Source organism: Bos indicus, chromosome X (genome assembly GCF_029378745.1).
Source record: "Bos indicus isolate NIAB-ARS_2022 breed Sahiwal x Tharparkar chromosome X, NIAB-ARS_B.indTharparkar_mat_pri_1.0, whole genome shotgun sequence".
NCBI lineage: Eukaryota > Metazoa > Chordata > Mammalia > Artiodactyla > Bovidae > Bos > Bos indicus.
The window spans coordinates 33475959-33488070 of NC_091789.1; the positions used below are offsets into that span (position 1 = coordinate 33475959).

The 12112-nt window shown below is 52.7% G+C and overlaps 2 protein-coding genes across 2 annotated transcripts; both read left to right on the plus strand.

Annotated features, from left to right (window-relative positions):
• The first annotated feature begins 901 nt into the window (after window positions 1–901).
• Window positions 902–2072, plus strand: EOLA2 (endothelium and lymphocyte associated ASCH domain 2). The gene is given in 4 exon segments (XM_070785003.1): window positions 902–980; window positions 983–1135; window positions 1875–1884; window positions 1886–2072. Coding segments are annotated over 4 exon segments (429 nt in total).
• A 2830-nt stretch (window positions 2073–4902) lies between these two features.
• On the plus strand, window positions 4903–7147 carry LOC109554791 (melanoma-associated antigen 10-like). The gene is made up of 3 exons (XM_019955419.2): window positions 4903–5110; window positions 5682–5743; window positions 5818–7147. The coding sequence occupies exon 3, from the start codon at window positions 5877–5879 to the stop codon at window positions 6663–6665; it is 789 nt and encodes a 262-aa protein (XP_019810978.2). The 5' UTR covers window positions 4903–5110; window positions 5682–5743; window positions 5818–5876; the 3' UTR covers window positions 6666–7147.
• The last annotated feature ends 4965 nt before the right edge of the window (window positions 7148–12112 follow it).

Sequence of the window (12112 nt, forward strand, 5' to 3'; positions counted from 1 at the left end):
GGAAAGAAGTGAGGAAGGAGGTGCATGTGATCAAGTCCCCTGCAGTAATGGGCTATCTCTCTATCCCTGGCACCTCCTCAGCCATGGAAAGATGTGAGAGTAACATAGTGGGTTATTTGAGGTTTGAATTCTGTAATCCCTGCATGGTGCCATTCCAGGCCTTAGCAGTGACACAGAGTGCACCCGTCCCAGTAGTTCCTGCTCTCCTTCGTTCTTTCTCTAGGCTCTAGGTGGGGGCTGGGGCATCTGCTGACAGTGGAGGCAGTGGTGTGGGAAGGGCTGCAAGGAACGTGGTTCCCAAAGGCATGGGGAAGACACCTGGCAGGGCCGTCCAGGGCCAAGGCCAGATTGGTTTGCACGGATCTGTGCTCAGCTGGCCTGGGCTAAGATGGGGATTCTGCAGAGCATGGGCAGGGATGGGGCCAGGGAGTTGAGGGGTGGGGTGGGGGCAGTGTTTGGGCCGGGGGAAGCCAAGCCCAGGACTGTGTCTGTCTGTGCTGAAAGAGGACCACAGCCCTGCCACTGGGCTGTGAAGCCTAGGGGCTTGCCCTCCTGCCTCACTGCTCCCAGGGTTTAAGGGCCCTCTGTCTTGGAACTCACCACATGCCTCTCTCCCACTGCCCCGCCCTCCTTCTTGACCTCCCCACAGACTGCATGTGATGGATGGGTCCTCTGGGTTGCCAACCCCTGTCAACGGACAGTGTGGAGATGGATGGAAGGAGCCAGCCCTCTGTGACCCATCCCCTCCCCCATATTCTGTATTAGCAGGCTTGGAGGATGCTCGGACATGTGGAGCTGATGTCTGGCCCAGGGCTGTGAGCTTGGAGGCTGCTGTGTCAGGCTCCTGGCCTTTGTGGTTCTGTGTTTCCACACCCACGTGAGGTCCTGGGAGCCCTGGGAGATGAAGTTCGGCTGTCTGTCCTTCCGACAGCCTTACGGTGTCAAGACCGTGGAGATGTGGTGGTGGCCCGTGCTATGTGGACCCAGCACTCTACCCTGGCTGTCCACATTGGGCACTGGGACTGGGAGGATGTGGACTGGCAAGAGCTGCTAGAGCAGAGGCTGGGGATGAGCCCTGTCCAGATCCAGGCCTTGCTGCGAGATAGGGAAAAGTTCGGCCACGGAGTGATCGCTGGCAAGTGACACCCTGCCCCGCGCTGCCCACATGGCCCCTGGTGCTGCCCTGGATCTCAGCCAGCTTGTGGTCATTTGTTTTCTGTTGAACCGGTTGGTAGGGGGAGGAGGGGTGGGGCTGAGGTTTCTTCAGAGGGGCAGCGAGGGTCCCTGGGCTTGGAAATGGTGGCCCGAGGTGTCTGACCCCCACTCTGGGCCTCAGTCCCCATTTGTGCTCTGAAAGGCAGAGGCATATCCGGGTCTGCCTGTGGCACTTGCCTCTGTGTGTGTGTGTGTGGGGGGGGGGGGAGGGTGTGCCCAGCAGAGACCATAAGAGGTAGAACAGCACCCAGTCTGGGTTCCCCAGCCCTAATGCCTGCAGCCGGGCCTGAGCAAGTCCCCTGACTCCACAGGAGTGAGGCCCCACAGCAACTCCTGTCTGCTGGTGAATCGCTTGGGGACCTGATGTCTGTAGGCTCCCCGCTGGTGCCCCCCTGTTCTGTCCCTGAAGCCTGCAGTGGGCAGACTGAGAGGTGCCCATGGCCTGGTGGGTTCATGGAGCACCAGGCCTCTCCCTTTCATTTCACTCCCTCCCTTGCTTGGCCTTACCCCGAGTTCCCTTTGCTGAGGTGAACCCGCCTGAAATGCTCAGCCAGAGGACCCAGTTCACTCTGGGTCTCTTCTGTGATGCAGTCTTAGTCTCTAGCAGGCATGACTTTGAATCGCCTTGTTCTCCTTCTGTGTCCTGTCTTTGCACACAGGTCTCGTGGATGGGGGTCACTTTGCTGTGCCCAGAAAACCTAGGTTGTGATGAGGTGGAGGAGCTGGAGAATCAAGCCATGCTGCCCGACCTGCAATGGAAGTGCCTGACTGCGCTCGCCGACCCTCGCTGGCTGCTACAGCCCGTCCTGGGGAGCGCCAGGAAGGACATCTTCCAGGTGGACATCCCAAGCACCTGAGCCACTTTGGTCAGGAGGCCTCTCCAGACTGGGCTCTCGAGAGGAAGGTGACCGAGAGACCAGCTCATGGTGACACCATCTGGTCGCCACCATGCCCTGGACATGCTGGTCTGGTTCGGTCTGAATCCGCCCCACCCTGCAGTGAGCTGCCCACTTGGTGCAGGGCTGGGGGCCAGGACTCTGGGCTCAGCAAGAGTCTCCAGGACTGTACCTTTACAAAAAGATGTCACCACTCGTTTTGGCCCTGCTGGGTCTTTGTGCTTGAGAGAAATGTGTTGTTAAGAAACCGGTTAGTGCTTTCCCCTCTCTGTTCTGGTCCAAATTCCCCGATATTGGAACAGTGTCCAGGGGACCGATGGGGGAATGCCGGGGGTGAGGCTGCGTGTCAGCAGCTGGCTAGGCCTCCAGCACATGGAGAGGCCCGCAGGCCCAGAAACCAGCCGTGGTTTGTCCTTGCAGGTGACCCTTGCCCTACTGTAAAGTGTCCCTTGGCTCACAAAGCATGTGTGTTGGACACAGTGCCTGGCTGCTCCATATCCAAAGTTAGGCTCCTAAATACAGCTGTGGGAGCAGAGCAACAAGGGCTGGTGTTCACCTTGTGGAAACTTGTACTTGTGTTTGGATTTGAAGTCATGTTTTTGCAAGGCCCTTGGTGAGTGGGGTGACCCTGCTTTCCAGCAGGCCTCTTGCGGTTGCCCCTGGATCAGGGTCTGGAGAGGCTCAGCTGCTGATCAGAAACTTGTGGCATCATCAGCGGACCCAGGAGGAGCCCATTCTGCTTCAGGGTGCATGACTCATGGAAGGTGACACCCCCATGGTCAGGAGCCAGACCGGGTCTTCTGCTGTGTGGCAGGCAAGGAGCAGGGACCAGCCCATCTTGGGCTGGCCTCAGCGCATGGCTCCGGAGCCACACTCTTGGCCGAATGTGTGAAATGCTACTGCTTCAGATGAAAAGGTACCATGGGGACTGGACTGAGGCCTGCCTGGGGCGTGGGCTTCCAGCCTCATCGGGCTCACCCAGTGCCATGTGTGAGTAGCATGGACAGACAGAAAGAACACAGACTTGCAGTTCTCATTCAATACTTTATTTATTCCCATGGAGTTTTGCTGTACTTTATTAGAGCTAGAAATACATATTTTTATTACAAGAGAGTGCTTTTGAGTGTCACTAGGGACCTGGCGGCTCAGGGATTGGGATTGTCCTTAAACTGCTTACAGAGGGCACACTTGTAAACTGAGGAATCCTCCTGCTCATCCACCTCAGGGGCCTCATTTGGGGCCACAGCTGAAATGACAACCATCACAATGGAATAATAGATGTACATAGTCATCACCAAACCATAACCTGGGTACTCTGTGGGGCTCTAGGGCAGTTCCCCTGCGCCATCCCTTCCTGCAGTAGCTGGGGTACAGACGTGGCATTGCTGGACATGCCCTCTCCACTGGGCCCACCCTGCTCGCTAGGGAGATGGTTTGCCCTGGCCCCCTCAGCTACACTGCTCATAGACCAAAGGCCACAGAACACAAATGAGCACCAGCCAAGCGTTCTGTGAGCTGTTGGGATTCCTTTCTGGGCCTTCTTGTCAGCCTCTTGGGTGGACTCATTGTGATGGAATTTAGGAGTCTGGTCACCACAGCTTGCTTCTTTCTCTTTGGGGTCGCTGTTGCGCTGGTGGAGGGCTAAGCACTTATTCTGGGGTCACCTTTCCTCCAGATGTCCTGCAGGAGGAGAGGTGTCTCCTGAAACTTGGAGTTCCGATAGATCTGAAAGGAAATGAATCACTTTAGCCGCTGTGTGGGAGAATAGCAATTCCTCACTGCCCTCCTCCCCACCACGTCTTGACCTTGCCTAAATATGGAGATAAAGTCTCTTCATTCCTGGCAGCTTATGAGGCCTTAGTGAGTGTGCTCCCTAGAGGTCCCTCAGGGTCAGCCTTCCTTGAAGTGTTACTGGCTCTCCCTGATTTCAAGTGGCCCCTCAGGGTCTGGAGTCACCCCTATGGACCCTTTGTAAGGGGGTTGGTGGAACATGACAGGTCCTGCTTTCTCCTCTTTCCTTAACCACCCTCTCACGAGAAAAAAGTTCTCCTGGGAAATGAAACCAGTCCAGCACTCAGCTTGTCTAGTCTAGTCTCCCCAGAAGGGCTTTCTACATTACCATCATCCTCTTCTTCCCCACAGAGTGACCCGAAGGTCAGATTTTCCTGAACCCATCCAGGTTCAGTTCGCAGATGAAAGTCTTGATGCTGTCTGTCTTGAAGATCCTGTCTGCGCCCCTGCACTGCAGGACCTCTGTCTGGAAGAGATCTGCTTTGATGAACACCATGTCTCCCTCGTCATTCCAGTGCAGAGGTGACGGCCGCATCCTCCACCATCACCCAGAGCTTCTAGGGAAGGACAGCCTGAGGACGGCATTGTTCTCATCCTCGTTGGCCGTTTCTGGGTTTGGGCCCTGTGGTGGCAGGTTGTCTTGGGCTCTCGGGTTGGTCACCCTTCTTCTCCAAAGCCACCCCTGAGAATCCACGTTTGGATCCAGGGAGGAATCATGGCGGTCCCCTGCTGTGGGCTCCCCATCAGTTGATGGGGCCAGTGGGGCTGCAAGCGCCTCGTGGGAAGCCAGTCTACCTCAGGAGCATTCTCTACCCAAGCAGTGAATGCTCAGGGCAGAAGGGCCTCAGACCAGGGTCTCAGTTTCCAATATTGTCTGGAGATTCTAGAATCTGGGTCGTGGGCCAGGCAGCCAATTAAGTAGTCCCTTCCTTACTTGTTTCATGATGTCACAGAGGTCATGTGGAGAGGCAGCTCTGGCCCAGTGTAGGGGAGGGGAAAGGGGATGGAGATGGGATCCATAGCTTGTCTCTTATCTGAAAGTACAGAAAAGTATGTTTCAGGTTGCCTGTAAAGGCTCCCATCTGCTGCCAGGTGCTTGCTTCAGGGGGCCAGGCCTTGGATGGGTTGACACACCTGCCCCTGGCTCCACTCCCCTCCATACCAACCGGCAGGCCTGTGGTTGGCTTCTGCTGAAAGGCCAGGCCCTGGTGAGTCCTGGTTCAGCTACCACTGAGAGAGACCACAGGGGTCAGATGGGCCCCTAATGACTGTCCCTTCCATAAGATGGGGTCCATAGCAGGCTGATTGGCCTAGCCTGATTTGGTGGTTCTATCCCTTCACCCCCTGTACCCGGCCTTGCCCCTCTTCTGGCTTTGGTCTCTTGCAGCTGGTGCTGCCGATGGTAGGTCCTACTCAGATGACCCCAAAGTAAAGTCCCGATGGGACTACCTACCCCAGATCTGGGGGGAACTCACAGAGTCAACCCCTCATACCAGCACTGAAGGCCGAGGTCTGTGCCACAGTCTACCCCCGGGGTGCCCCCTCCATTTGTCTCACGGGGGCTCCAGGAACCAGGAGGCAAAAGTGGAGGTCTGAGGTCTGTGTTCTGAGGTCACAGGAGTGCCAAGGTGAGGTGGGTGTCCTGAGTGTGCACAGGGGCTCCCCATCCCAGAACAGAGAGGACCTCAAAAGGCCCTAATCCCCCCACCTTGTCAGGCCCAGAACCTCAGGCTGTACTGGCTGCAGCCTGAGCCGGAATTTCTCTTTCTCGTTTGACAGGGGACTGACCACCAAGGAGGAGCGCCCCTGTAACGCCCAAGAGCAGCCCTCAAGGAAGACCAGTAAGTGGACTCAGTCAAAGCCACCCATGGAGCATCTCAAAACTGAGACCATTTACACTCTCTCTCTTTCCCAGGTCAGTGGTCTCCATTTGCCCCCTGCCACACCCACACTGGGCACAAGACCCCAGTCATCATGCCTGTGGTCCCGACGAATGAGCTCTGCACTTCTGAGGAAGACCTTCAGGGCCAAATCCAGGCCGAGGGCCCAGTGGAGGCGCAGCTCCTGGGGGCTGAGGCGGAGGATGCCTCAACCCCTCTGGCCTCCTTCCCTCCAGTCTCATTTTCCTCTGCCGCTGGAGATGCGGAGATCTTGCTCAAGCAGGCTCTGAATGGGATGACGACTCAGCTACTGGAGTTCCTGCTCCTCAAGTATGGCACCAAGGAGCCGATTTTCCAGGCTGAAATGCTGAATACAGTCCTCAGGGATAACCAGGCCCACTTCCCAGTGGTCTTCCGTAAAGCCACACAGTGCCTGCGGCTGGCCTTTGGCCTGGATATGAAAGAGGTGGACCACAGAGAGCACATCTATGTCATGGTCCCCATCCTGGGCCTCACCCTCAATGAGATGCAGACGGATGAGCAGAGCATACCAAAGGCTGGCCTCCTGGTGACGGTCCTGAGCCTGATTCTCCTAGCAGGGGACCGGGTCAGTGAGGAGAACATCTGGGGAGCACTCAGCAGGATGGGGGTATTTGCTGGGATAAAGCACTGCATCTATGGGGAGCCCAAGGAGCTGCTGACCCAAGTGTGGGTGCGGGCGGGGTACCTGCAGTACCGGCAGGTGCGTTACAGCCACCCTGCTCGTTACGAGTTCCTGTGGGGTCCCCGGGCCTATGCAGAGACCAGCAAGCAGAAAGTCAAGGACTATCTGCACAGGGTCAATGGAAGGGGTCCCAGGTTCTTCCCACCCCGGTGGGCATAGGTGTGAGGGAGGAGGAAGAGGGGCCCTGAGCCAGAACAGCAGCCAGGCTCCTTTCAGGCCCACATCCAGCAGCTTGTCCTGGGGGTAGGAAGGGAGGCTGATGCTTCCCTCTGTGTTTGAAGAGGGAGCATTCAGCCTTCTCAGTCGTGACGGCTGGGAGAGTTGGGGGAACTGGTGTGTAGCATCTTTGGTTCCTGTTCTCTACAGTAACATGGAGATCCACTTCTGTTTCCTTTAGAAATTTTTCAAATGTTATTCCTTGTAATAGAAGGCCTAACGAGCTTCAGTGTCCAATTATGTTAGTAACGTTGATCACAGTGTGTTTGTGGTCACCAGTTCAAGAACATGAGTTTTGCTGTTTGGTAAAAGTGATTGTGAACTCTTTATTTTATTTTGTGATCCAGAACAAGATTACATGGACTTGGAAAATAACTATTTTGGAAATATGATATTACTTAGTAAGAATTAGGAAATAAAATGTATTTGAGGTGAGTTCCTCTGTACTTCTTGTCTGTCATTTTATACAGCTAAACTATCTCTGTTCAACTGGATTTTTTCAAGTAATTTTTAAAGAAAGCACAAAAAGCCTGATCCGACTTAATAAGTGCCCCGCTCTGGCTCACTTATTCCACAAACCTTCATGGAACTTGTCCTCTCTGGAAGGCCCTGTGTTCGCAGTGGGGACACTAGAAGCAGGACACCCCAACACCTAGAGTGATGATCTAAGAGCTGCAGTCACATGAGGAAGGTGGAGAAACGTCCCCTAATTCCACAGAAGATGGCAACTCGGTGCATGGCAGTGAGGTCCAGGAGGAGCACTTGAGTGTTGATGCTTAAGGGCGGTTTGGGGATTTGGGAAGTTGGGTTCATCCTGTGAGAGCTGATGGTAATGAACCTGGGTGGTGGCAGCAGCCAGAGTTATACACAGTGTTTTATGGGTGAGAAGAAAATCTGAAATGGGACATACACATTAGAAGATCGTCTTCTGTCCTAGATAAAATTCCTGGGGCAGGAAGGGATGTTACACTGTGGTCAGAAACAGTTAGACACCTGTTTATGCTGCTTGATCTAGGTACACCAAAAATTTGCAAAATGGGGAGTGGTGAGTGGACATTGGTTTGCTGCACAATCTACTCAGTCTTGGAGAATATAGTTGAAGACGTCCTGCTAAGCACCCCCAAACTTTTGGTAGGCTTTTAATGGAGTGTCTTCTTTGAAACTGGTGGCTGTGCACTTAACCTAATGGATGAGCTTATCCAGGTGGTCAGGCCCTAAAGCCATAGATGAGGAGGGGTTATGGAAACCACAGTGGCAAAATCTGCACTGAACTTGAATTCACACACCTCAGAATTCTCCTTGGAGGTGGAAAGTGTGACACTGTGTGTATCCTAGCTAGATTTTATGAATAAAACTCCCACTGTTCTTGTTCTCTCACTGTTGCTTGCCTGATACCTGCCCTCATGAAGCTCATGGCTGTCGGGGACCCTAAGGGCACCTTGCAGGTGCTCAGGCAAGTCCCATCGTGTGGAGGCAGCCGGCCTCCCAGGGGAGACTGTGTCTGGCATCAGGAGGCAGGGGCACATCCTCAGCTCACTGAGACTGTGGGCAGCATCACTGCAGAGGGAAGGGCAGAAAGAGCACTGGAGGGAGCTGGGGGGACCCCTCCCTGACGTTCACAAGAGCCTTGGAAAGTAAATCAGATCTTGCATTTGAAAGTGGCAACACAGAGTAGTGACTAGAAACAGTTGGAGAGATTCAAGTCACGTTTGGCTTTCTCAAAAACTCCTCAACACATGAAGGGAATCATCTTCATCGCAGGCTACACCTACTGGCTGCTGTCTGTTGAGCACCGAGCACAATGCAGGGCAGGCGAGAGACTCCAGGTCCTTGTTCACGTCTCTTCTCCCTCTGCTTCCTGGAAGCTGCCTGCAGGGAACATGGGATCCTAGGTAAACCTCCAACAGTTTGGGAATAAATACCTGATCAACTCACCAATTTAAATACAAAGACAGAAAAACACTTTTCATATAAGTAACAATAGCATGTTGTTTGGGGGAAAAAACATCCCATTTGGTCTGATATCTGGGGTGTGGTGGAAAGACATTCTGGAGGAAGGTGCTGCCACATCCATGGGGCTGAAGTCCCAAGAAGCTGGAAAGGGTCCTTCCTGACTGACTGATGGAAGCTCTGTCCAGGCGCTGTCCATGCAGGGCCAAGGTGAGGACCTGGGCTCCTCCCAGTGGCACTGATCTCGTGAGGCAGCAGTGAGTGGTTGAGTGAAGTGACATCTTAATTCCCTGCCCAGGAATTGAACCTGGGTAGCCTGGATGAGAGCCCGGAATCCTAGCCTGGAGACTAGCAAGGGCTAGAGGCTGAATGCTACTGTTTCATGGATCATTGCCTCCAGTGAAAAATGCATTTATCACAGAGGCAGAAACTGTGAATGCAGGCACAAAGTTTATTATTAGAAACATAGCACGACAAGTGGGAGAGCACATAAAGAAATGGCTTAGTTGAGACAGAAGCAGGCAGAGATGCAATCCTGGAGAGAAAGAGTGTGGATGTCACACCTGGTGAGCAGGAGCACAGTCAAGAGGCGGTAAAACCATTTATATGAGGCAGTCCTGGATTTTTGTCTCCCTTCAGGCCTATCATCTGGTTTCTTTCTCTACACCTGACCTCCCTGGGACACTCCCCTGCGTTTGTACATACACCCCTCAGCCAAGACGGACCTCGAAGTGAAGGTTTCCATGAGGAGCAAGACTCATTATGGTCTGGCATTATCCCTTGACTTTTGAGCCACAAGGAGCCTTGCTTCACATGTCTGGTGTCTCCCTTGTCCCAAAAGATGGGGGAGTGGAGATCCCTTTGTCCTTTACTCAAACAAGGTTTTGCCCCTCTTTGTCCTTGCCATGACTGTTGCATTTAGGTATTTATAAGAGACAAACACTGGCTATTTACGCTGTCTGTATTGTTTTATTCATTTCAGAAAGCAAACAGGAGGCTGATTGTAAGTGCCTCAACTGTAGCTGACCTATCCCTTGTCACAGGGGATACTAACATTTGTAAGTACCCAGCCTGGAGCCCCTTCCTTGTGCCCCATGAAATGCAAACAGGAGGACCGTTGAAAACATCTAACTTGGAGTCCATCCATCCATACTCCTCTGCCTTACTGTGTGATGTATAAATACTTTAACCATAATAGTAGTGGTTGCTGCTGCTGCTGCTGCTAAGTCACTTCAGTCGTGTCCAACTCTGTGCAACTCCGTGGATGGCAGCCCACCAGGCTCCCCTGTCCCTGGGATTCTCCAGGCAAGAACACTGGAGTGGGGTGCCATTGCCTTCTCCAATCGCAGTGGTAAATGGTTACTAATTCTGTTCCATTTATTCACTGGGACAACAACATGATCTGACTTGCCAAAATAACCATCAGGGCACAGAAGCCTTGAGATATAGCTTTGTGATTGAGTCCAACACAAATACATGGGAGTCATACTCCTGGAATTTCTGACAGGGCACAGAGATTGCCCCTGCCCGTGACTTCAACCTCCAAAGGCTAAGTCTCTGTGTCTAACTTGCATTTCATTCTGTTATTCACTTTTGGTTCCATTTCAGAGCACGGTGGTCATAGTAATTTTCAGAAAGCAGACATTAAAAGGGAAGACCCTGCAGAGATCAGCTTAATCCAGGCGAGGGGGTCATGCCACTGTATCCTCCCCACACTGATCCTGTGAGTAGTCTCTCACAACGAGCTGCCCCCAGGGAGGCAGCCCCTTCAGTGGAGGGCAATTCTGGAAAAGAATTTTGCTTTGAGTCCTCATCCACCAACTCCAGTGGCCCTGGGCAAATGAGTGGGCTAGTCACAAGGAGGAGATCTGGGTGGTACCATAGCATCCACTATAATCCACCCCTCCCAACACTGACATACACTCCCTTCATCTGGAGAGATCACCTCATCTGAGGACAGCTCCTTGAGGATTCTGGTTGGTTTCCTCTCCTCCTAAAGAAGCTCAGAGAGAGAGACTGGACAAATGCTGGGCCCTCACAGATGCAGCAGCTGCTGCACCACAATTGATGGTCACTCTCTCTTGCCCGAGATCCGTTCTAAATCCCCTGTGCTCTCAGCCAGGACCTTGGCCATTTCCAGTGGCTTCCCTGGTGAGGTAATACAGATTTTGTCCCTCAGGGTTCTGAAGCCCTGGGCCCGATGCCCTTCTCAGACCCTTGCTCTTGGACTTGTCAATTCACCACTGAAACACAAGAGAAGATTCTTGTCTTCACTGCAGGAACACAAGACACATCACCTGGCTGTTAGAGATGTTTCCTCGCTGTTCCCCCTGTGCCAGAGTAACCCGCACACTCCTTAGGATCAAGGTCAGCACTGCCTGCCAGGATGGGGACAATTCTCTGTGTGTGCTGGTCCCCTAGCAGGAGGAGCCCAAAGTGCCCAGATGGGTACCACGGCTCATGGGTCAGTAGGACTGCTATCGTGCCTCCTGGGGGAAACTTCTAGCTTTGGGAACAGCCTGTCGTGTGTCACCACTGTCAATAGGGTAACCGGTAGCCACATGAGGCTGGGTATTGTGTACTCAAATGTGCTTAGTGTGTCCCAGGGCCCGGCCTTCTACATTAATATAATGTGAAGTCAAATGTAAATAGCTAGATGTGGCTAATGAGGAGAGTCCTGCTGTGGAAATATGGAACCTACTCTTGGGAGACTGGAAGTACAAGTTCTCTGTGGGTCCCTGGGAGTGATGGATGGTAGGTGGCGTCATGGGTCAGTGGGAGTGGTGATCAGTGGGGTCACTCTACATGCTGGTTCAAGGACCATGTATCTTACTTCGTGGGGGAACTAAGGATGACAGATGTGGAGTGTGTCTGATCCCTGGAGAGTGACAACCCAGCACCATGGGCTCCCATATCCCAGTGTGCACATCACATGTGCTTTGTAGAGGTCATTCCATTGCTCCAGAACAGCAGCAGCTTCTGGAATGTGGGGGCTGAGATAGCGACTTTGAATCTCACAGCCACTTGCCCTCTGAGCCCCTGGTATGCTATTAGAGGATCTCTTGGTCCTGCATAGTTTTGTGAAATAGTCTGTGTCACTCAGTCCTGCATTCTGTGAGCCCTCAAATACTGGCACCAGACAATGTGCTGCAAGCAGGAAAGTGAAACCCACATCGAGAATGTGTACCTATCAATTTCAGCAAAGATAGTCCTCTCCTCCTTCAAGGATGGAAGTGAGATATTGTGATCAACTCACCATTGATAGCTCAATGGTTTTCTTGAGGAACAGTATGGCACTGAGGATTCAGCAGTACTCTGTGATGAAAATAATATAATTATATATATAGAAATATATATATGTATATATTTATAATTTAATGTGTCTAGAATTACGTATTTATATACATAAACACATTTTTATATATACTATAGAAAGGCAA